Raw genomic sequence first — 25,528 nt, forward strand, 5'->3', positions numbered from 1 at the left:
GATTTTTCTGGCCAACAGTGTGAAAGCTTTTAGTTATCCAGTTTGTATTTGTGGTTCATTGTTTCACTGTAATTTTGAGCAAACTGTGACAGAATAGTTGTCTACCCGAATATATATCCTCTTAGCAGTAGAGTTGGAGCAATTCTGTTTAAATTGAAAGCATCAATCACACGTAGGGACTGCGCATTGTACTGCAAATCCAATTTCTTTCCTAAAGTTTACCCTTTAATAGACATAGGCTCAGTTTTATTCTGTATAATAAATAAGAGTCCTCACAAGATAATCACAATCATTAGCAGGCACCTTCTAAAGGGCTGAAGAGAGCTAAGCCTACCTGTTTCTTTAAAATTGAATCGTCCACATCAGGTGGACTTTATGCTTAGTCTCCATTTTGTGACTGGGTCTCTCTTGGTTGCTTCTGGTCAATCTCCACTCTTTCCTATTTTCTTACATTAAGTATGTACCAAGTTCTGAAGTTCTCAAGTTGAGAGGTATGTTCTGGACTCTTTTCAGAATGGGAAATGACTCCCAGGGTTCATTTCATGCTAAATATCAATGAACCCCTTCTTTTCAGAGAAAAATCATCTTTAAAAGTCCTTTGGCGGTGAGTAATTACATATTTTTCAGGCCTCTTCATTAAAGGAAGAAAGGTTAATTTGCCGTTCAACTTTCAGTATTAGGTCCAAAGGCCTTTTTAAAAATACAATTATTACCATGTTATTATATCAATGTAGAGTTTACACAAATGCTCACCCTGTACAATAATCAAGCAGCAATTATAATGGATGATAACAATGTAATGTAGAATTATATTTACTGAGAGTTGCTGTCCAAATCTGTAATTATTAAATAAACATTTAATTCTTGTTCAATTCCTTTAATGAAGATTCAGGAAGAGAGCAAACCATTTTTATAATGAAGATAAACTTTGTCGCATCATGATTTCGGTTGGATGCAGCATAGCGTATGTGGGTAGCATATTATGAACTGGGTATGCTTAAAATATTAACTTACTTCCCAACTGGGCCTCACTAGGCAAGATACACTTGGCAAAGCATTTCATCGGGACAGATAAGGGCACAGTTCAAAGGTCAACATTATTTAAGGAATTTGGGGAATAGCATAAGAAAAAGAGCAGAGTTTTAAAAGGTTTGTTTACAGAAAGCATTACAATACACAAGAAAGGAGTGTGGTTTCATACTCACTCGACATTCTTCGTCCATTGGCCAGGATCAGACAAGGTCATGAACACACAGTTGGTCAAAATAGTGCACATAATAAACATATTGAACAATGTAAAATAAGAGTTAAGGAAAATCAGGAACATTACAACTCTTGGCTACACAACCCGCACTGCTTTTCAACAAGATTTTAAAGCAAGAAAGTAGAGAGATATATTACAATTTTCCACTTATCTAGTTAACTGGGTAGTTAGCTGGTATGATCCCAACTGGCAAGCTAAGGGTTTAAGAGGTTTTAGCATTGATGGTGCTGGTTTTCCCATCACGTGCACATCCATTCAATTGGGATTGGGGATTCTGATGGGCTCCATGTCACCGAGAAACATTTTGAAATTGAAAAGAAATTCCTGACACCAAGCAACGACCCTGAACGGGCACGTCCCTGTTTGCCCCTGGAAATCCAACTCTATGTGCTGATTATGTTTCTCAGTGTGGATGTTTGGTTAATGTGTATCACACTTTAAACACGGAAGTTGCCTAAATCAGGACGGACTTGTACCTCTGCCACAATTCTTTTGGTGATCGTCAAATAGCTCCAGAAGGAGTTTCCCATGTTCCTTATTTTCCCAGATTGTCCCCGAATCTCCCGTTTGTCCTGGACATGATTGAAGTTCATGGTAGTGCAAAATGCATCACTTGCACACAAATATACTGTGAATTAGTGCTCGAATGTAGGGATGACACGTCGGAGAATTGGGGGAAAGAAAGTTCAAAATACTCGCTCCTGAATTTTGTCAACTGTTTTTGATTTTGCTCAATAGCATTTCAGGGGCATTTAGACCTCTGTTTTGTTTTCTTAAGATACTTCAAGGTAACATAATGAGCGTCTTAGAGGAAACCTGATGGCCTACATCCGAGGGTTCTAAAAGAAGTGGCTGCAGAGATAGTGGATGCATTGGTTGTGATCTTCCAAAACTCCCTAGATTCTAGAACGGTCCCAGCAGATTGGAAGGTAGCAAATGTGACCCCGCTATTCAAGAAAGGAGGAAAGGAGAAAACAGGGAACTACAGGCCAGTTAGCATGACATCAGTTGTCGGGAAAATGCTGGAATCCATTATTAAGGATGTGGTAACAGGTCACTTAGAAAATCATAATATGATTAGGCAGAGTCAACGTGGTTTTATGAAAGGAAAATCATGTTTGACAAATCTATTAGAATTTTTTGAGGATGTTACTAGCAAGGTAGATAAAGGGGAACCAGTTAATGTAGTATATTTGGATTTTCAAAAGGCATTTGATAAAGTGCCACACAAAAGGTTGTTACACAAGATAAGGGCTCATGGGGTTGGGGGTAATATATTAGCATGGATAGAGGATTGGTTAACGGACAGAAAACAGAGAGTAGGAATAAACTGGTCATTTTCAGGTTGGCAGGCTGTAACTAGTGGGGTGCCGCAAGGATCAGTGCTTGGGCCTCAGCTATATTAATGACTTAGATGAAGGGACCGAGTGTAATGTATCCAAGTTTGCTGACAATACAAAGCTAGATGGGAAGGTAAGCTGTGAGGAGGACATAAAGAGTATGAAAAGGGATATAGACAGGTTAAGTGAGAGGACAAGAAGGTGGCAGATGGAGTAAAATGTGAGGAAATGTGAGGTTATTCACTTTGGCAGGAAGAACAGAAAAACAGAATATTTTTTAAACAGTGAGAAACTATTAAATGTTGGCATTCAGAGAGATTTGGGTGTCCTTGTCCACGAAACACAGAAAGTTAACATGGAGATAGAGCAAGCAATTAAGAAGGCAAATGGTATGCTGGCCTTTATTGCAAGGGAGTTGGAGTACAAGAGTAAGGAAGTCTTGCTACAATTGGTGAGACCACACGTGGAGTATTGTGTACAGTTTTGGTCTCCTTACCCAAGGAAGGATATACTTGCCTCAGAGGCAGTGCAAGGAAGGTTCATCAGATTGAGTCCTGGGATGAGAGGGTTGTCCTACGAGGAGAGATTGAGAAGAATGGGCCTATAGTCACTGGAGTTTAGAAGAATGAAACGTATAAAATTCTTAGATGCCTTGACAAGGTAGATGCGGAGAGGTTGTTTCCCCTGGCTGAAGAGTTTAGAACTAGTGGGAATAGTCTCAGGATAAGGGGTGGGTGATTTATTACTGAGATGAAGAGGAATTTCTTCACTCAGAGGGTTGTGAATCTTTGGAATTCTCTACCCCAGAGGGCTGTGGATGCTCAGTCGTTGAGTATATTCAAGACTGAGATCGATATTTTTGGACTCTCAAGTAATCAAGGGATATGGGGATCGGGTGGGAAAGTGGAATTGAGGTCGAAGATCAGCCATGATCTTATTAAATGGCGGAGCAGGCTCGAGGGGCCGGATGGCCTACTGCTGCTCTTATTTCTTGTGTTCTTGTGTTCTCAAAAGTTCTCAATTACGTTTACATGCAAAAAACACATGCAAATGGGTCAAACCCTCTGTTCAGAAGAAACAAGATCCATTGGCTTTAACGTGTCGAAGCATTCTTTGTGTTATTAAACTGATATTTGACATAACTAGCATTTCAATCTTCGAGATGTACCAGAATGATCTTAGGTCCCAAGTTTGTACCCAAACCGTTCGCAGCTGCAGATTTCCCCTTTTGCAGTGTTTCGTTATTTCTGGTGTCCCCTTCGCCTTCACAATAGTAAAAACAAAAATCACCCTGAGAAGTTATTGAAATTACCCTGTTTACTCACATCCCTGCATACTGGCCACAATTTAAATTTCAACCATTCCCACCCCTCAAAAAATTATGAATAATTCAAAAATTATGAATAATTCATTTATAGGGCACCCCCCCCCCTCCCCCACCGCCCAAATTTAAATGAATTTTTATTCTTGGCGAAACAAAAATGTTCTTTATTGAAATAAATGTGGTACTGGGATAGTACATTAACAAGTCACGCTGTTCATACAGTGGTTTGCAGCCGATGGAGACTAAAATCGGGCGGGGTGTAAAATGGGCTTCTGACCCGGGACCACCCCATTCCCGCCGGGCGGGTTAGGTTAAAATTGGGGCTATAGTTACATTTTAAATGAATGTGCCAATGAGAACGTGAAAGGCTTCATGTCAATCCGCACTGGCAGGGGCACCTCAGGCATGGAGACTGTAACAGGGGAGAGGTTAAAAAGGTTTTATCTTATTCTGATAATGGAAGCAGTGTTGTGTGGGCTAATATTCTGGGCCACCTCTAGAGTTTGCAATGGTTGCCCTTTCTCTCTGGCAGATGAACCTAACTAGTCACACAGCAGGAGAGGGATGGGAAGGGATTACGGCAGAGGCAGGATTTTTTTTTGCGGTGGGGTGGGAAGAGGGGGTGGTGGTTGGATATGAGCTTGCTGGACCAAACAAAACGACTGGCGGAACAGATCGCCCACCTTTTAGAGAAAGCCTGCCCGCTTTCCCTTCCATTGATTTCAGCAGAACGATAAATCCAGTGGGTTCGACAAAGGGGGAGGTGAATCACTCTGCCAGGTTACTGCCCGGGCAAACAAGTTGAAAATTAGTAGCAAATCTTTTTAATGTTATGAGTGACCAGAAATCTCCTGCCCGCACTCTCATACATCGGGTGGGTGGGGGAGCTGCCAGCGAGCTGGGCTCCATGTAAGTGTGTAATAAGCAAACGTCAGTACTCTCCTGGTGAGCAGGTTGTGAGCTGCAGCCGAGAGTATAACTCTGGTTTTGCCACCTGCACTTCACATTGCACTAAAACTCTCTAGGGCTCCAGTTATACTGCGGCCACCGCTCTCATTCCAGTGGTCGCAGTTATACTGAAGCCTTAAGAGACAACAATTGTTTGGAATAAAATGAGCCAAAGAAAGGGTTTTTTTTTAACAGATAAATAAAAAAGTTAAACCTTGTGGATATTTACCAATTATAATACAATGGGGTCAACGTGGGGCTCTTAATGCTCTTTTAGTGGGAGCAAAGGTCGGTGGTCAGCATGTCCCGTTTACCAGAATTTCGGAAAAATCAGCAGCGCAGCGACAGATTTTCCGATCGGCGCAAAATGTGATCCCAATGACCGTTCATACCGAGCTGAGAGCCGTGGGTGAGCCCCCTGTCCCCCCACCCCCCCCGAGAATACCACAAACCACAAACACGGTCCTGAACTCTTGCTGCGACCGAGAACGTCACCGCAAACCAATGCTTGCTATGCCGAAGCTGTTGCCTTGCGCTCAAAGGCACGATCGGCTTGATTAGGAGCCTCTTAACGTGACATGGAAACTCATGACAGCGACAACGTGAAATGTGATTCAGGGAAGTCAGCGAGGTGCCAAAGTTGGTTTCATTCCCGCTCGAATCAGCACCAGTTAATGCAACTCCCCCGCCGAGACCCTTCACACACAGGGAGAGAGAGAGAGAGAAACCCAATCCCACCCCTCTCCTCCTCTCCCTCCCCCTTCCCAACACCCAGTGGAACTGCCTGAGTTACATTCTTAAACATCATCGTTTCAAATGAATCCCTGATTAAAAACAGCACGCTTGATCTCTAGAAACTTATAAAACCAACTAATCAGACTTCAAACTCATGAAGTAAAGTTGGGAGAAATGCATGTTGTAAACTTGAGGGAGTAGCGTAAAACCCCCCTGACAAAATGGTCAGGGTTTTAAGCGGTTTGAGCTGCGGGCTAATTCCAACCCACCGATTTAAGTTGGCGGTTCATGCCAGGGCATTATATCAGCGGAGCATAATTGGGAAAATGTTGGATCGAGCTGGATATCTGTAGCTGAGTTGAATGGGCCGAGTCACAATGTACAAATAAAGGTTTTCCCTGGTTCATCCCCTTACTCCAATTCCAGATCTGGTGACTAACCGTGAGCAGGGTTTCTTATTCCCCCCAGGGTTGTCCTCAAGTCGCCAGGAATTAAAGATTCCTCTCCTGGACACTGCTGCGAGCAACACTCGGGAGGAGAAAAAATCATAGCGGGTTTTAAAAAATGGAGGGTTTTTTTTTCCATTTTCTTTGAACCCTTTCATTTATGAGTTATAAAAATTTTGGAGATGGAGGGGAAAAATAAGGCTGTTTGCCCGGGCAGGGCGGTTGGAGGCGGGAGGTCATGTGATGAAGCTTCCAAGAACACGTCCAAACAGGGTTGGCGTCCCTGACCGTCGGACAGGTGACCGCATAACCTTTTTTTGCATGAGGTTCCTTCTGTTATTTTTAATGCAGGAGTTAACCTGTTTATTTTAAACGGGCCAGCACTTGCATTAGAGCAGCGGAGGGAGGAATTTCACCCGGGCACGCGAGGGGGTTAATTTTCCGTGGCCGGCTGGTGGCGGAGCTCCTCGCCCGCTAACCTGGTGAACGTCAGGAACTCGCGGGCAGTGTCCGTCCATTGATTTCAACACAGGAAAACCCATGGGAAATGCACCCCTGGTTTTGCAAGGTTCCCCGCCATCAGCCGGCATGTGGAAAAGTAACCTCCAATCTGGTATATCTTGGAGTAATATCACGGCCCAAGTGAGACAAGCACATTTTTTCTCCTGAATCTGGTCACTCATGGGGCATGGTTAGACGGGCACTGCCATCCCACCTGCATCTCGCCCAAATGGCTGCTCTTCATCATAGAATCTTACAGCACATTCATGCCCATCGTGTCTGTGCCTGCTCTTTGAAAGAGCTATCCAATTAGTCCCACTCCCGCCCTGCTCTTTCCCCATAGCCCGGCAAATTTCTCCTTTGGTTGGAGTTATTAATATGGGAGAAGCCTCCTAATGATGAGCCAATCTGAGTGTTTCCATGTATTGCTATCAATTAGCAGTAATTTTGAACACCTCTATTAAATCTCCCCTTAACCTTCTCTGTTCTAAGGAGAACAACACCAGCTTCTCCGGTCTCTCCACATAACTGAAGTCCCTCTTCCCTGGTACCATTCTCATAAATCTCCTCCGCACCCTCTCCAATGCTTTAACATCCTTCCTAAAGTGTGGTGCCCAGAATTGGGCACAATACTCCAGTAGGGCCTAACCAATGATTATAAAAGTTTACCATAACTTCCTTGCTTTTGTACTCTATGCCTCCATTTATAAAGCCAAGGATCCCGTATGCTTTTTTAACACCTAATCAACTTGTCCTGCCACCTTCCATGTGATGCCATCCGTGGTTAAATAGCCTACTGACATGGTCAGTATCAACAGGATCTTTGACCATTGAGAACATCGCAGCTGACCTCACACATTCCTGATCACTATCCAGTGACCTCTGGTGGAAAGTGGGCCTTGTGGATATCAGGAGTGGGCTCGGCTGTGATACTCCCGGTGGAGAAATAGCCTCTGAACTCTTGCTGTCCAGGTTCACACATGAAGAGCGGCCACTTAGGCAAAATACTGGAGACCTGTTGCCATCTATGGAACCATCTTCAGGAGGGGGCAAGAAACTGAAAGTGGAGGAATCAATTTTTGTTTTCAGCAAGAGTGTACCAATTATTTCAAAAACACTTCATTTACCAACATCAGAAATTTCCACTGGTTGCTCGAGCATTAAATAAATTCTCACTGGTGTCTGTCTCCAGAGTGGTGGAAACAAAAATCACAGAGTAAAAGGAAATGAGGGTAATTTCATTCATCCTGCTCTTAGAATCATAGAATCATACAGCACAGAAGAAGGCCATTCAGCCCATCATGCCTGTGCCGGCTCTTTGATTGACTATCCAACTAATCCCCACTCCTCTGCTCTTTCCCTACAACTTTTTCCCTTTCGAGTATATATCCAATTCCCTTTTGAAAGTTACTATTGAATCTGCTTCCACCGCCCTTTCGGGCAACGCATTCCATTGCGTAAAAAAGATCCTGCTCTTAGCCACAGGGAACCGTGTTCAAAGGGAGCTTGGGTCGGAGAGCCAGCATTGCCGGTTGTAGCTCACTTTCTGACCAATGCTTCCTTTCGAGCGCCGCTCCCTGTGGGGGCAGAGGTATTCACCCCACAACACCAATACTGATGGTTTAAGAATACTACTGAGGGCTTCCTCGGGTGGGGGGAGGGGTCAGTTGCTCAATATGGAACTGAGTGGTACAGAGCAGGAATGGTCTATCTTCAATTCCTGGTCTGGTGCTGAATTAACTGGTCTCAGCTGAGGTCGTGGTGGTGTAGGGTGGGGTGGGGAGAGGCAGGGGGACTGGGCTAGGCTACAATTCACTGTCCCCTCACACTTGGTGGAAAGTGCATGGGTCAAATGACGGCCAGATTGGGCCCTGTTGGGACGGCCTGCACCACCTCCAACCTCCATGGTCAAGTAGTCTGCTGAAACTTTGCTGCCTGGGCTTGCTTGTGAAGAACAGTCACATGGGCGAAGAAGTTTGGCATGGGTGAAGTATCAATGAAGCCATATCCCAGCCTGACTCAAGGTTGCCAACACCTCCAGATTTGCCCTGGAGCCTCCAGGAATTAAAGACTAATCTCCAGGACGCTGCTGCGAGCAACTCTGGGAGAAAAATCACAAGAGTCATTAAAACGTCGTGGGGTTTTAAAAAAATGTTCTTTGAGCACTTTTATTTATTAGTTATAAAAATATCATGACATGGGGAAAAAAAAGGCTGTTTTGACCGACAGTCGAGAATCATCCAATCAGGTAATGAAGAGTCCGTTCACATCTCGACTGGCCGTGTGAAGGTGGTGCACTGCGAGAATGGGCGTGTGAGCTGACCAATGGCGAGGAGTGTAGGGGGATGGGGCAGTTGGAGGCAGGAGGTCATGTGATGACACCTCCTGGAATACGTCCAACTAGAGTTGGCAACCCCAGCGTGAGTCCATGCCTCGGGAACATAGGAACGAACATAGGAGCAGGTGTAGGCCATTCAGCCCCTCGAGCCTGTTCCGCCATTCAATGAGATCACGGCTGATCTGTGACCTAACTCCATATACCCGCTTTAACCCCATCTCCCTTAATACCTTTTGTTAACAAAAATCTATCAATAAAATTAACAATTGATCTAGCATCAACTGCCATTTGTGGAAGAGAGTTCCAAATTTCTACCACCCTTTGCGTGTAGAAGTGTTTCCTAACTTCACTCCTGAAAGTCCTGGCTCTAATTTTTAGGCTATGTCCCCCAGTCCTAGAATCCCCAACCAGCGGAAATAGTTTCTCTCTATCTACCCTATCCCTCTCTTCCACATAAAAAACCTGCAAGGGGATATAGACAGGCTGGGTGAGTGGGCGGAGATTTGGCAGATGCAATATAATATTGGAAAATGTGAGGTTATGCACTTTGGCAGGAAAAATCAGAGAGCAAGTTATTTTCTTAATGGCGAGAGACTGGAAAGTACTGCAGTACAAAGGGATCTGGGGGTCCTAGTGCAAGAAAATCAAAAAGTTGGTATGCAGGTGCAGCAGGTGATCAAGAAAGCCAACGGAATGTTGGCTTTTATTGCTAGGGGGATAGAATATAAAAACAAGGAGGTATTGCTGCAGTTATATAAGGTATTGGTGAGACCGCACCTGGAATACTGCATACAGTTTTGGTCTCCATACTTAAGAAAAGACATACTTGCTCTCGAGGCAGTACAAAGAAGGTTCACTCGGTTAATCCCGGGGATGAGGGGGCGGACATATGAGGAGAGGTTGAGTAGATTGGGACTCTACTCATTGGAGTTCAGAAGAATGAGAGGCGATCTTATTGAAACATATAAGATTGTGAAGGGTCTTGATCGGGTGGATGCAGTAAGGATGTTCCCAAAGATGGGTGAAACTAGAACTAGGGGGCATAATCTTAGAATAAGGGGCTGCTCTTTCAAAACTGAGATGAGGAGAAACTTCTTCACTCAGAGGGTGGTCGGTCTGTGGAATTTGCTGCCCCAGGAAGCTGTGGAAGCTACATCATTAGATAAATTTAAAACAGAAATAGACAGTTTCCTAGAAGTAAAGGGAATTAGGGGTTATGGGGAGCGGGCAGGAAATTGGACATGAAGCTGAGTTCGGATCGGTCAATGCCCTGTGGGTGGCGGAGAGGGCCCAGGGGCTATGTGGCCGGGTCCTGCTCCGACTTCTTGTGTTCTTTAGATTTGTGGTTGGGATCAGATCAGCCATGATCTTATTGAATGGCGGAGCAGGCTCGAGGGGCCGATTGGCCTACTCCTGCTCCAATTTCTTATGTTCTTATGTTCTTATGTTCCCCTTAATATCTTGAAAACTGCGATCAAATCACCCCTTAATCTCCTAAATTCCAGGGAATAGAGAGCTAGTTTGTATAATCGCTCCTCGTAATTTAACCCTTGGAGCCCAGGTATCATTCTGGTAAATCTACGCTGCGCTCCCTCCAAGGCCTCCAAGGGAGGGGAGGAGAGAAAACTAAAGGGAAAACAAAAGCGAAAGCAATTAGTTTTTGCTGTTGCGCCAGCTTTTGCCATCATATATATCGGAAAAACTGAGCTCAATCAGTTGACCTTTAACGAGTTATATATAGAACAATAGATGCCTGGAAACGGGACTGAAACAAAAAAAAAGGGCCCAGATGTTTGCAAATATGAGCTGAACCTCACGATTAGGTTGCAGCTTTTCACTGATCTGTGTATATTAAAAAAAAAACTGCAGCTTTATTTTGAAAGCACTTGCCAGCTGCAGGCTGAGAGCCGGCTGCCATTATCGGAATTGTATGAGTCACAAAAGAAAGGGTAATAAAGTCCCTCGCAAGGTCGCTACTAAAGGTGACAGCGTCGAATGATTCACCGGAAAGTATTAAAAGGTTCCTCTTTCCTCCAGATTACACCTGGCAGCGAGCTGCAGACAGCAACCAAATCGAAGGGATGCACTCAAGCCAGGAGGTTGTGCTAAACTTTTACAAATCACTGGCTAGGCCTCAGCTGGAGTAATCTGGGCACCACACTTTAGGAAAGATGTCAAGGCCTTGGAGAGGGTGCAGAAAAGATTTACTAGAACCGTAGCAGGGATGAGGGACTTCAGTTATGTGGAGAGATTGGAGAAGCTGGGGTTGTTCTCCTTAAAGCAGAGAAGGTTAAAGGGGAGATTTGATAGAGGTGTTCAAAATTATATAGGGTTCTGATACAGTAAATAAGGAGAAACTGTTTCCAGTGACAGGTGGGGTCGGTAACCAGAGGACACAGATTTAAGATAATTGGCAAAAAAGCCAGGGAGGAGATGAGGAGAATTATTTTTACGCAGCGAGTTGTTATGATCTGGAATGTACTGCCTGAAAGGATGGTGGAAGCAGATTCAATTATAACTTTCAAAAAGGGGAATTGGACAAATACCTGAAAAGGAGAAGTTTGCAGGGATAATGGGACTAATTGGATAGCTCTTTCAAAGAGCCGGCACAGGCATGATGGACCGAATGGCCACCTCTTGTGCTGTATCATTCTATGATTCTAAGTCACTGCAGAGGTCGAGAGGAAAATTCAAGAGGTGTTTAACCACATTTGAATCCAAAGTTTAGATTTTCGCTTTTGGCGGTTATTGGTGATAATAGACGATGGCCAATTTGCTTCTTTGTTTTATGCCAGTAAATTTTTTTTTTTTAAGGGCGACTGTTCCGGACCGTGTTCCTGTGTCTCGAACTGTGGGCACGTTTCACGTCTGTAACTCTTTTCTTTGTTTAAATCCTGCAACTCTCCAGCTGGTTTGATACCTTTGACTCCCCCCACTCTCCCCCTTTCACTCTCGGGAGCCTGCTCCGCTGCCGGGAGTCTGCCGGGACAGGGCTTCCGGCCGTCAGAGTCTGCTGTGCCCCTGAACCCCCCCTCCCCATCCCAAACCCTGAGGTCAGGGGGCATTTTCATATAGTGGGGGATGGGAGAAACGTAGACATAGAAACATAGAAAATAGGAGCAGGAGTAGGCCATTCGGCCCTTCGAGCCTGCTCCGCCATTCAATATGATCATGGCTGATCCTCTATCTCAATACCATATTCCCGCTCTCTCCCCATACCCCTTGATGCTTTCTGTATCTATAAATCTATCTCCTTCTTAAATATATTCAGTGACTTGGCCTTCACAGCCTTCTGTGGTCGAGAATTCCACAGGTTCACCACCTTCTGAGTGAAGAAATTTCACCTCATCTCAGTCCTAAATGTCCTACCCAGTATCCTGAGACTGTGACCCCTTGTTCTGGACCCCCAGCCAGGGGAAACATCCTCCCTGCATCCAGTCTGTCTAACCCTGTCAAAATTTTATATGTTTCAATGAGATCCCCTCTCATTCTTCGAAACTCGAGTGAATACAGGTCGAGTCAACCCAATCTCTCCTCATACGACAGTCCTGCCATCCCAGGAATCAGTCTGGTGAACCTTCGCTGCACTCCCTCGATGGCAAGTATATCCTTTCTTAGGTAAGGAGACCAAAACTGCACACAATACTCCAGGTGTGGTCTCACCAAGGCCCTGTATAACTGCAGTAAAACATCCTTGCTCCTGTACTCAAATCCTCTTGCAATGAAGGCAAGGAGCACGTGATATTTTTGGCGCTAATGCAGCACCTGCATCGGCAGGGAAGAGGAGGGCAGGAATGTTGGAACCCCGCTGGAACATTCAGGGCGACTAGACGTGCCGGCCGAATACGCTCATGAATGTCATTGACGTAGGGAGGAAACCATCATTTGAAAGTATCTGTGGGCCCCAATTCTGTGAGGATCTGGTGCTGGCCCACTAGTGGACCGAGGTCATGCAGCCATATGTAGTGTTGGAAGCAGGATTTCCAGCAGACTGCATTGTCCCACCTCTTCCGGTGGCATCTGCACAGGAGTGGGGGGGTGGGGGGGGAAGCAAATACGGAGACCCTTCACAATTTCTGACCCGCATAGCCCAATTACGTCACGGATGTGCCCCCCACCCCACCCTTCCACTGGCCTCTGAGAATTTCGAACATTTCGCAGCAGTAATACTGCGATGGATGACAGAAACTCAGATCATTTCAGCTCTGGTTAAGGCTATGTGCTTTTAAAAAGAAGAAAATCCCAGTTTTCCCCATCCCCTCTCCCCTGAAGACACTATCGCTTGCTGAGCGATGGTTCCCATCGGTGATGGTGGCTCTCTGGTGATCTCAGCCAAGTGGACATTATAGAATCATAGAAGTTTACAACATGGAAACAGGCCCTTCGGCCCAACATGTCCATGTCGCCCAGTTTATACCACTAAGCTAGTCCCAATTGCCTGCACTTGGCCCATATCCCTCTATACCCATCTTACCCATGTAACTGTCCAAATGCTTTTTAAAAGACAAAATTGTACCCGCCTCTACTACTGCCTCTGGCAGCTCGTTCCAGACACTCACCACCCTTTGAGTGAAAAAATTGCCCCTCTGGACCCTTTTGTATCTCTCCCCTCTCACCTTAAATCTATGCCCCCTCGTTATAGACTCCCCTACCTTTGGGAAAAGATTTTGACTATCTACCTTATCTATGCCCCTCATTATTTTATAGACTTCTATAAGATCACCCCTAAACCTCCTACTCTCCAGGGAAAAAAGTCCCAGCCTATCCAACCTCTCCCTATAAGTCAAACCATCAAGTCCCGGTAGCATCCTAGTAAATCTTTTCTGCACTCTTTCTAGTTTAATAATATCCTTTCTATAATAGGGTGACCAGAACTGTACACAGTATTCCAAGTGTGGCCTTACTAATGTCTTGTACAACTTCAACAAGACATCCCAACTCCTGTATTCAATGTTCTGACCAATGAAACCAAGCATGCCGAATGCCTTCTTCACCACCCTATCCACCTGTGACTCCACTTTCAAGGAGCTATGAACCTGTACTCCTAGATCTCTTTGTTCTATAACTCTCCCCAACGCCCTACCATCAACGGAGTAGTTCCTGGCCCGATTCGATCTACCAAAATGCATCAGCTCACATTTATCTAAATTAAACTCCATCTGCCATTCATCGGCCCACTGGCCCAATTTATCAAGATCCCGTTGCAATCCTAGATAACCTTCCTCACTGTCCACAATGCCACCAATCTTGGTGTCATCTGCAAACTTACTAACCATGCCTCCTAAATTCTCATCCAAATCATTAATATAAATAACAAGTAACAGCGGACCCAGCATTCTGCGAGCCGAGGCAGTGAGTATCAATCATTGATGCAGTCGCAGCCAAGCACAATCCTATCCTAATCCAGTAAGTGCACATTCTGACTTTCTAGTAGCAGCCACTTGATAGCCATCAGTAGTGGGGAGTGGGGTTGGTGGGGGGGGGGGGGGGGGGGTTGGGGAAGGGAAATGGCACGATGGCCTACCTCCCTAGTCCTAGGCCTCGAGGCCAATCGTAAAGTAACAACTAGTGCACTGGCTGAGATCCGCTAGGTCAGCATTGGCCATCACTGAGCCTGGGACCTTGTGGTCTGAATGGCCCTGTAAAACACAGCTAGCGATGCATTTCCCCCCCCCTCCCCCCACACTAGGCCATCGTGGTTTTGCTTTATTCAGCCCTTTCCTGCAGTAAATTCACTCCTAAGGGCGGCCATTTTGCGTTGAAGAACATCAAAGGCATTTGTGACGTCGTCACTGCAAGTTTGCATCGAAATGCCCGGCCTGTGATTCTGGGGAAAACAGGCAGCCAGTGGACACCACTGAATGCACTGCACGTCAGTACTGGTGGTGCAAAATGAACCTCTTATCTCACGACGAGATCAGCACGTTAAACAACTGACAGCTCAGTTGTTCATTTTCATCAACCCTTCGACTTACTAAAAACAAGAAACTGCCGAGGTAAACAGTTGATCAATGAGACGGAAATGATTTGCCTCCAGCACGGTGCACAGAATCCTAGGGATTTCAACAGAGAGGAGGCCATTCAGCCCTTTGTGCTAGCTCCACATTAGAGCTGTTCACTCTAACCCCATGCCCCTGCTCTTTCTCCATACCCCTTAATTTTTGTCCTCTTCAATTATTTATCTGAGTCTCTCGTAAATGCTTGTGTTGAAACATTACACATTCATGAAAAATTTTTCTTCTAACCTCATCCCTTCAGTACTAATCCTGAATCAGTTGTCCCCTTCTAAGCCATTCACTGACCAACGGAAGCAATCCCTCAGTATTTACCCTTTGAAAATTTTGAACACTTTTAATTGCTTCCCTTAAAACTCTTTGCTCCCAATAAATACGGCCCTAGTTTTCCATGTCTCTCATCATAGCCATATCCTCTCCTTCTAGCAAATCTACCTTGTACTTTTTCCACAGCTCCAATATTCTTTCTGCAGTTGTGACGCCCAAAATGGCCCACGGTTCTTTAACTGTGGCCTAAACGTTGTCTTGTACAGATCCATCATCACTACCTTGTTTCTGTATTCATACTTCTGGAAAACCCATTTACCATTTTATGGCTTTTTTTCTCCCACCTACTCCTGGATTTTTCTGTTCCTTTACTCCATTAAGCATTTTACCATTTAGGTTATCATCTGCTGATATAAACCAGGATAAGGAGGATGTGATTGATAATACACCTGTACAATGAGTGCCATCCAGGCTCCCTCTTCAGTACATGGAATGGCCCCCTTTGCAGAACCCATTCCAGCTCACCATAGAGATATAGAGTGGATTTTAAGGGGTTTACCTTCATTTGCTCCAATGTTAAAACCAGTAAAAGGATATGAATGTACTAAAATTTTAATAGCTATCCTTCTAACATGGTGAAAAGGAGTCAGTAGGTACAACGCGGGTGCAGCACTAAAACGGAAGATGGACTTCCCTTTGTTGAGTACTATAAATGTCTGAAAGAGAGAGACATTGGGGTAAACAGAAATGACAATGTAATTATAACAGTGCATACAGAACAATAGCAACAGCAGTTTTACCAACTTAACTGTCTATCTCATTGCGTGACAATGTGACAGTGCGCCACACTACGTGACTGTGCGTCAAACTGTGTCACACTTATATTCCCCCTTCCTGAAAGCGCAGGAAATCAGACACGTGGTACGTTTTTTCTCACAGTGTCAACAGGTGCATAAGGGCGAGTCATTCCAAGTTTCCCAGGTGATGGTGCGATATGTTCTGAGTCAGGATGCCAACCTGGGACCAGCTCACCCAGTGCCCACATCAGGTATAGCACTGAACAAAATCAAAGTAAAACTCTCTCTGCTCTGCCCAACAATGTGCCCAAACTCAAACCCCAAGGCACCATACCCTACCTATCCCTTTCCTGCATCACCTTATGTCCATTCTGAGTTCCAATTTGTGCCCAGTTTTGTGAAATTGAATTTTGCTGGTTAAGACAGTGAGTGAGACGGCCCAGACTCATTCCACATTGCACCTTTGCAAGCAACAGAGAAAGCAGCCCTTCATTCTATCACTCGGACTAGGATATGGTAGCTTAATGGTTATTTTACTGGACTAGTAATCCAAAAAACGAGAGTTCAAATCCCACCATGGCAGTTTAAGAATTTGAATTCAGTTTTAAAAGTGTGAAAATAAAAAAGCTGGTAACAGTGACCAGGAAGCTGTTGGATTGTCGTAAAAGCTCGACCAGTTCACTCGTGACCTTTAGGAAACCTGCTGTCCTTACCCGGTCTAGTCTGTATGTGACCCTAGACCCACACCAATGTGGTTGACACCTCTCAAATGGTCCCTATCAAGCCAGTCAGCTGCATCAAAACTGGCTCATCACCACCTTCCCAGGGCAATTAGGGATGGGCAATAAATGCCAGCCTTGCCAGTGACGCCCACATCCCAAGAATTAATTAAACAAAACACAAGTCCCAGAGGTGAAAAGATAGGGACGTACATCCCATTGAATCCAGAAACCTAAATCTGTTTTCAGCAACTTCGTCTTATTCTGTAGGTGATGAAAGGTGCTACAGAGTAGCAGATGGTGTCGTGTGATTTTGACTGTTGGTTCAGGCAAATATGGAACAGCAACTCCAGCAGCTCAAAGGGCAGGTGGATGGACTACAATATCTTTTCCCTTTGCGCACTCCTTTGGGAGGGCCTAACCTGTCACAAGGCAGAACTTTGCAATATCGCACAAAGGTGCCACAGTCTGTTCCTTATCACCTTGTGTAGGAACAGAGTGAGGGCAGCGGGGAGTGTGAGCACTTTGAAATACTTCACAGCATCAACGAGCCCCCTCACCCTTCACATTCATTCTGAAGGGGAAGGGGGAAGAATGGTCTTTTCCCACCTGCAGTTGAAAAGCATCAGATGTGTGAGCTAGATTGTCATCCAGTAATCAGTCCTGCCTCACCTTTCAACGAGTGGTATCTAAACACTGATCCCCAGAGGCACAGGGAACTAACTGATTAAACGCACTGCCTTTGCTAATATTTTAAATGCAAATGAATGAAATATAATGCCGTCAAAAGCAAAATACTGCGGACGCTGGAAATCTGAAATAAAAACAGAAAATGCTGGAAATACTCAACAAGTTAGGCAGCATCTGTGGAAAAAGAAACAGAGTTAACATTGCAGGTCGCTGACCTTTCGTCAGGACTGGAAATAGTTAAAGATTTAACAGTTTTTAAGCAAGTACGGAGCCAGGGAAAGCGGGGGGTGGGGGGGTCATAGACCAGCATCTGCACTATTTGTACGTACCCCCTTGTGACACAAAGTCGCTTACAATGACCACAAAGCAAGACTGCTTTGCATAAGCAACGTCTCCCATGACTGGCAGAACTGCAACCAATTCAATGCATGTCCACCATGGAATTCCATTTTCAATGTGGACTGTAAGGGCTGCAGATTCTAAACTGAAAAGCCAAATCAGAAGCGAGGCTGGCTGGGAAGGCAGGGATATTGTGTGCACGGTGTCCTTATTTTAAAACTTTTAAAACTCTTTGGAACCCGTTTTGGAAAAGGGAGAACAAATAACAAATTTGAAAGCAGTGAGTTCACTGGACTTTGATGGAACACAGCACAGTGATTAAATCTAATACTTATCAGCCTTCGAGTAAACACCAAAGTGCTGAGGTACTTGTCAGCGTCGAAATGTTTAACAAAACACAAATCCACCATATAAAAGCGGGGGGGGGGCATGAAGGGGCCTGGCTACCTGTTGTATTCGAATGCAGCAAAACAGCTGTAAAGAGTACTGAACTGCTGCTCACAGTTTGCAGGGCAGTTACATTGGTTGATTATTATTAATACTCTTTACAAAGAAGTTTACAATGCAGGATCCGAAATTTCCGATCTTCCTATGGGGCCGGAGCACTGGAGTCAGGTTCTGGGAAACTGAAGAGAACGAGGAAGAGTCAGAATTTCCATGGCTGTGTCCTAGGAAAAGTGGCATTTTTGCTTTCTGCTTATATAAAGGCAAGTGGGGGTGGCTGTTTTGAAGGTCGAAGACCGCTCGTCAGAAACATTAACTCTGTTTCTTTCTCCACAGGTGCTGCCTGACTTGCTGAGCTTCTGCAGCATTTTCTGTGTTTATTTAAGGAGATATTAGGAGAGGTGACCAAAAGCTCGGTCAAAGAAGTAGGTTTTAAGGAGCGTCTTAAAGGAGGAGAGAGAGGTAGAGAGGTTTAGGGAGGGAATTCCAGAGTTTAGGGCCTAGGCAGCTGAAGGCACGGCCGTCAATGGTGGAGCGATTAAAATTGGAGATGCGCAAGAGGCAAGAATTGGAGGAGCGCAGAGATCTCGGAGGGTTGTAGGGCTGGAGCAGGATACAGAGGTAGGGAGGGGCGAGGCCACAGAAGGATTTGAAAACAAGTCCCACCAGAAGTCCTCAGATATACAACACTTTCTTTTTTTTTGCTCTGTTGAAAACACTGTAATTAATTTTAGCACGGGCAGCCAGCACACGTAGGAACACTGCAAGAGAAAAAAAAAACCATCCCAATTTCGCACTGTAGGAATGTTCATGGACAATTAAGTGCGGGAGGTCACCCACTGCACTCCTGTCCCAGGTGGAAAGTGGGTCTGTTCCAAATGAGTGTGCTTTACACATACCGTCAGCTGGATGTGTGTGCTTGACAAGAACGATGAGTAGGGTTGCCAACCCTCCAGGATTGCCCTGGAGTCTCCAGAAATTGAAGATTAATCTCCAGGACTGCGAGCAACACACAGGGAGAGAAAAATCATAGCGGCATTAAACAAAAATTGTGTTTTTATTTCATTCTCTTTGAACACTTTCGTTTATTAGTTATAAAAATGTAGGAGTTGGGGAAAAAAGGCCATTTGACAGTCAAGAATCATCCGTTGAGTCATGAAGAGCCTGTTCGCTTTCCGGCTGGGGTGGGAATGTGGTGGTCTGCAAGGATGGACGTGTCGGGCGACCAATGGCGGAAGCATGTGGGGCGGAGGAGTGGGAGGTGGGATGTCGTGTCATGAAGCTGCCAGGAACACGTCTAACAAGAGTTGGCAACCCGAGCTGTGTGTCAAGGGAACTTTGAGCTCTTCCCAGCATACAGCCACACACGTCTGACTCTCCTTCAGTTTCATTCGCTTTAAATACAGTGAAGTGACCTCTGAGTTCTGGATCACATCTGGAAATGGGTTTCTCGTCTACAAAAAATAAATAAATACCAAACAGCACGGTCGCAGGATTGGACTAAAATGGCAGCCACGGCCCACCCCACGCCACGTTAGACAGAACAATCAGGTTTGTAAAAGTACGTGTCGTTGGTACCCTGCTCCAGTGTGAGAGGCGGCCATGACTAAAACCACGCCTGTAAAATCCCACCGTGCTTTGGGTAGGTTACTCAAAAATTTAAAAATGAGCTCGATGATGGAAACACTTATTTGGTTCCTTTCGTCAAAATATGAGACATTTTCAGATCTGATTTGTGTTGATTATTTAACTATTCAAAAAAAACGTTTTTTGTTTGGCTGCACATAGTGACAGCACAAGTCCCGGCCAGAATGGAGATGATTGGGTAATTTCCCCGTCAATCACGTCCGGAGACCGCACTGCTGTAAGTGACTGGGATCGACTTTACGTGCATAATTTGTATTATGTAACTATCCTCCACTCACTGCATTTTGCAGGGGAAATCACCCCGCTTTTATCGGGAGGCTTTGCTGTAGATTCGGTCATGAGTTCTGTTTGCTGTAGTTCTCAGAGGTTCTGTTAAAATAGACTCTGCTGTAAAATAGACTCTGTTTTGCTGTAAGTCCCGCCCCCGCCTCCAACTCATTGGCTGACACAACGTTTTTTTTTGTTGTTGCCTACCTTCTTGTCGCTGTAGAAGGAGTCGAGGTCCTCCAAAGGCTGTCCGATGAACTGTGATGGGACATCGCCGTAGATGCGTGGCAGCTTTTTGCCTGCTTCCAGGCCAACATGAGGACTGGGCGTTTCCTCCTCACTCCCCGCTTTGCGATCTTTCCTGGCGCCTCTTGCCTGTTCCTCAGCGATCCGCCTCTCAATAGCAGCCAGGGATTCGCGAGTGAACCGACGCAAGCAGTGGGGACCTGACGGTACGAGCAGGAGTGCCATCTTTTCATCCTGCACCTTCTTGACTAGTTTTTACTCCCCAGTAATGGAAATGATTAGCTGTAATGAAAAAAATAAGTAAATAAAATCAGTAAATGCACAACACAATGTAATTGGAACATACAAAAATCCAGAGAAATAACATTAGTCGAAAAGAACACAATGCATAATTTGTCCTTGTGATGCGGATGATGCCTGCCTATCCCAGCATCATTTTCCTCCCCAAATAAATAAAAGTGGCCTGGCAAACATTTATTCCTGAACACAGTGCCCTTTCAGCCACATCTTGCATTTACGGAAAAACATCTCACAGTGCTTTACAAAGGGGGAGAGGAGGAGGATGTGCAGGAGATGGGAAGGATTAAGAAGGGACATGAAGAGGTTAAAAATAAGGTGAAGGTAGATTTTAACCGCATTTCAAAAGGAGTGGGTGACGTAGCAAGGCAAAGTGACATTAGGGGACACTTCCAAAGGTGCACTGGCTGGATGATTTTCAGAAGGCTTTTGATAAGGTCCCACACAAAACTTTAGTGTGCAAAATTAAAGCACATGGGATTGGGGGGAATATACTGGCATGGGATTGAGAATTGGTTGACAGACAGGAAACAGAGAGTAGGAATAAACGGGTCTTTTTCCAATGGCAGGCAGTGACTAGTGGGGTACCGCAGGGATCAGTGCTTGGGCCCCAGCTATTCACAATCTATATCAATGATTTGGATGAGGGAACTAAATGTAACTTTTCCAAGTTTGCAGACGACACAAAGCTAGGGTGGAATGTGAGCTGTGAGGAGGATGCAAAGAAGCTCCAATGTGATTTAGACAAATGGGCGGGTGGGCAAGAACATGGCAGATGCAGTATAACGTGCATAAATGTGAGGTTATCCACTTTGGTTGTAAAAACAGAAAGACAGATTATTATCTGAATGGTGATAGATTGGGAAAAGGGGAGGTGCAACGAGACCTGGGTGTCCTTGTACACCTGTCGCTGGAAGCAAGCATTCAGGTGCAGCAAGCAGTTCGGAAGGCGAATGATATGTTGGCCTTCATTGCAAGAGAATTTGAGTACAGGAGCAGGGATGTCTTACTGCAGTTATACAGGGCCTTGGTGAGACCACATCTGGAGTATTGTGTGCAGTTTTGGTCTCCTTATCTGAGGAAGGATGTCCTTGCCATGGAGGGAGTGCAACGAAGGTTTACCAGACTGATTCCTGGGATGGCAGGACTGACGTATGAGGAGAGATTGAGTCGACTAGGCCTATATTCACTAGAATTTAGAAGAATGAGAGGTAATCTCACCGAAACATATAAAATTCTAACAGGACTAGACAGACTAGATGCAGGCAGGATGTTCCCAATGGCTGGGGAGTCCAGAACCAGGGGTCACAGTCTCAGGATACGGGGTATGCCATTTAGAACCAAGATGAGGAGAAATTTCTTCACTCAGAGGGCGGTGAACCTGTGGAATTCTCTACCACAGAAGGCAGTGGAGGCCAATTCATTAGATGTATTGAAGAAGGAGATAGATATATTTCTTAATGCTAAAGGGATCAAGGGATATGGGGAAAAAGCGGGAACAGGGTACTGATTTAGACGATCAGCCATGATCATTTTGAATGGCGGAGCAGGCCCGAAGGGCCGAATGGCCTACTCTTGCTCCTATTTTTCCATGTTTCTATGATCGCCCTCCAATGGTGCACCAGAGAGAGTGAGAAAGTGAGGGACGAGTAGTAATGTGGAGTCAGAGATAAGGAGAACCTGGGTGAAGAAGGTCACAACGACTGGAGAAGGTGCCTGAGGTAAGATGGAGTTAAAAAGAAAAAAAAAGATTTGCATTTATATAGCGCCTTTCACAACCTCAAAGTGCTTTACAGCCAATGAAATACTTTTGATGTGTAGTCACTGTTGTAATGTGGGAAACGCGACAGCCAATTTGCGCACAGCAAGGTCCCACAGACAGCAATGCGATAATGACCAGATAATCTGTTTTTTTAGGCGTTGGTTGAGGGATAGATATTGGCGAGGATACTAGGGAAAACTCCCCTGCTCTTCTTCGCAATAGTGCCAAGGGGTCTTTTACATCCACCTGAGAGGGCAGATGGGGCCTTGGTTTAACATCACCTCCAAAAGACAGCACTACCCCCTCAGTACTGCTCTGGAGTGTCGGTCTAGATTTTGTACTTCAGGTCTCCAGAGTGAGGCATAAACCCATAACCTTCTGAGTTAGAGGCAAGAATGCTACCCACTGAGTCACGGCTGAAACACAAGTACAATCACAGAGGAAATCAGCTCTCACACATTAGCCCTGTGAGGTCATTGGGAAACACACAGCTCAAACAATTACATATTTTTAAAAAGAAAATTGAACAGTATTGTGAAAAAGAAACAAGTTCATTGTAATCCTTTGTAATGGATTAATTTTTAAAAGGGGACTCCTGGAGGTGAGATTCCCTCTTCAAACTTAATTACAATATGGCTTTGCAGATAAGTATAATATGTGACTAGCTAAATTTCTGTTAAATGAGATGTTAATCTGGCTTCTTCAGATGAGCAATAGATGAATAAACAGATTGCCATTTTAGAAAGCAGAGAGGAGACTACAGCGGGGATTCCGAGAGCTGAAGAAAATCTGCCAGCGTTTGGAAGTGTGAACAGATTGGGCTCCACAGAAACAAGCAGGAGACGAGGCAGGGTGGCACATCACGTTGCAGGTTCCGCAAACTGTGCCTCAAAATGGCACAATGTGGGATAGTGCCGGCCACTTCCCTGGCGGTTAGTTCTCCATCCCGGCAAGGTTACCACGGTGGGGAGAGCGTGGCAGTAACCAATTCTCCAAAGGAAGAACAATAATTGAGGAGGGGGTATTTAACCACCCCTCATCCCCCCCACATCCCTGCAAACTCTCCAACTTACTCTCGCTAACCTCTCAGTAACTGCTGACCTACATTGGCTCCCGGTCCAGCAACACCTTGATTTTAAAATTCTCATCCTTGTTTTCAAATCCCTCCATGGCCTCGCCCCCTCCCTATCTCTGTAACCTCCTCCAGTTCTACAACCCTCCGAGATCTCTGCGCTCCTCCAATTCTGGTCTCATTCCTCTATTGGCAGCCATGCCTTCAGCTGCCTGGGCCCTAAGCTCTGGAATTCCTTCCTTAAACCTCTCCAACTCTCTCGCCTCCTTTAAGACGCTCCTTAAAACCTACCTCTTAGACCAAGCATTTGGTCACCTGCCCTAATATCTCCTTATGTGGCTTGGTGTCAATTTTTGTTTGATAATCGCTCCTGTGAAGCGCCTTGGGACGTTTTACTATGTTTAAAGGCGCTATATAAATGCAAGTTGTTGTTGTTACTTTATTATTAGGATTGTCACCAAACCAGGCTGTCCGTTTTTTGCGTGGGACTTTCAGAAACACCTAAAATGTAAACCAGACATCAAACTCTTTGTGCAGCAACTAGTGATAAGAATTTCTACCGAGATTTCATTCATCCAAACTCAACCTCTGATCTCACGATTATCCTGCCCCCTGACCAGGTTTGGACTTGGAGAAAGATGGCAACAACCAGCAAGTATTTGCAGCAACTGGGAGTGCTAAGTGCAGTCAGCTGTTGGCTGCCTGTCAAAGGCCTTCAAGAAGCAATTGAAAATATTTCCATATACCCTTGGCCTAATCTGCGGTTTTCTGCGGTCTGGAGCATAGTTGTAGTCTTTAGCTGGAGGCCTGCCTGCTCTTTTAGGGCCGCTGCTCTAACTAAGCAAATTCAAGTAAGTGTATTTGCCTATAAACTGCTGAAGTCTGATCCGAGGGAAGCTTTCTTCTAAATTTCAAACTCCAGAAAAATTAGAGAGGTTTTTTTTTTAAAAGATTGTTTTGTGTGTGCAACAAAGTGTGACATTTTGAACTGTGAATCTGATGTGTGACATCTGGTGCGTGACAGCTGGATGCAAGACTTTTATATACCAGCACATCTCCATTGACATTCCTCATTGGGAGTTGCTGTTTGCAAGGGATGGAAAATGGAGGAAGGAGAAGTCATCTCTAGTGAAAGGATTTGGATAGAAGTTTGTAAGAGATTGCCCCAGAGATAGTGAAGTTAGTGGTTTATTTATATTGGATCCTGGAAAGTAAATAAGTAGTATTTTCCTTCCAAATAAATCTGATCATATATTATGGGGAACTGCTCCTTACCTTTCCTGTCCATCTGTTTAGGGTCTGCATTCTTACTGTCCACCTGCTCGCTGACCTACATTGTCTCCTGGTCCGGCAATGCTTCGATTTTAAAGTTCTCATCCTTGTTTTCAAACCCCTCCATCGCCTCACCCCCTCCCTATGACCTCCTTCAGCCCTACAGGATCTCTGTGCTCCTCCAATTCTGGCCTCTTGTGCTTCCCTGATTTACATGGCTCCACCATTGGCAGCTGTGCCTTTTTTTTTCATTCATGGGATATGGGTGTCACTGGCAAGGCCAGCATTTATTGGCCATCCCTAATTGAAGGTGGCGACGAGCCACATTCTTGACAACTGAGTGGCTTGCGAGACCATTTCAGAATCAACCACATTGCTGTGGATCTGGAGTTACGTATAGGCCAGCAGGTTTCCTTCCCTAAAGGAAGGTTCATTAGTGAACCAGATGGGTTTTTACAACAATCCAGAAGTTTCATGGTCGCCATTTCTAATATTAGCTTTTTTAATTCCAGATTTTATTTAATTAACCGAACTTTGTGGGATTCTGAACTTAGCAGTCTCTGGATTACTAGTCCAGTAAGATAACTACTATGCTACCATACTCTAGTCTGCAGCCTGCAGCTGCCTAGGCCCTAAGCTCTGGAATTCCCTCCCTAAACCTCTGCCTCTCCACCCCTCTCTCCTCCTTTAAGTCACTCCTTAAAACTCTTTGACCAATCGTTTGGTCACTTGTTCTAATATCTCCTTATGTGGCTCGGTGTCAAATTTTGTTTGATAATCACTCCTGTGAAGCACCTTG

The 25,528-nt window shown here is 45.0% G+C and overlaps 2 protein-coding genes across 2 annotated transcripts in view; both read right to left on the bottom strand.

The window, feature by feature from the left end:
• Nucleotides 1–1,284, bottom strand: part of scn5lab (sodium channel, voltage gated, type V-like, alpha b) — a 321,528-nt gene extending 320,244 nt beyond the window's left edge. Inside the window, exon 1 of the mRNA XM_067967964.1 lies at nucleotides 1,206–1,284. Within this exon, the coding sequence (XP_067824065.1) occupies nucleotides 1,206–1,276 (71 nt within the window). The 5' untranslated portion in view covers nucleotides 1,277–1,284. The remainder of the gene's footprint in view (nucleotides 1–1,205) is intronic.
• Nucleotides 1,285–7,426: 6,142 nt separating this feature from the next.
• LOC137332466 (sodium channel protein type 4 subunit alpha-like) overlaps nucleotides 7,427–25,528 on the bottom strand; it is a 77,767-nt gene continuing 59,665 nt past the window's right edge. The window contains exons 2-5 of the mRNA XM_067996338.1: nucleotides 20,288–20,608; nucleotides 15,737–15,893; nucleotides 8,578–8,659; nucleotides 7,427–7,595 (exon numbers count right to left, since the gene is read on the bottom strand). Of these exons, the coding sequence (XP_067852439.1) occupies nucleotides 7,427–7,595; nucleotides 8,578–8,659; nucleotides 15,737–15,893; nucleotides 20,288–20,551 (672 nt within the window). The 5' untranslated portion in view covers nucleotides 20,552–20,608. The remainder of the gene's footprint in view (nucleotides 7,596–8,577; nucleotides 8,660–15,736; nucleotides 15,894–20,287; nucleotides 20,609–25,528) is intronic.

Source organism: Heptranchias perlo, chromosome 2 (assembly GCF_035084215.1).
Source record: "Heptranchias perlo isolate sHepPer1 chromosome 2, sHepPer1.hap1, whole genome shotgun sequence".
Taxonomy (NCBI): domain Eukaryota; kingdom Metazoa; phylum Chordata; class Chondrichthyes; order Hexanchiformes; family Hexanchidae; genus Heptranchias; species Heptranchias perlo.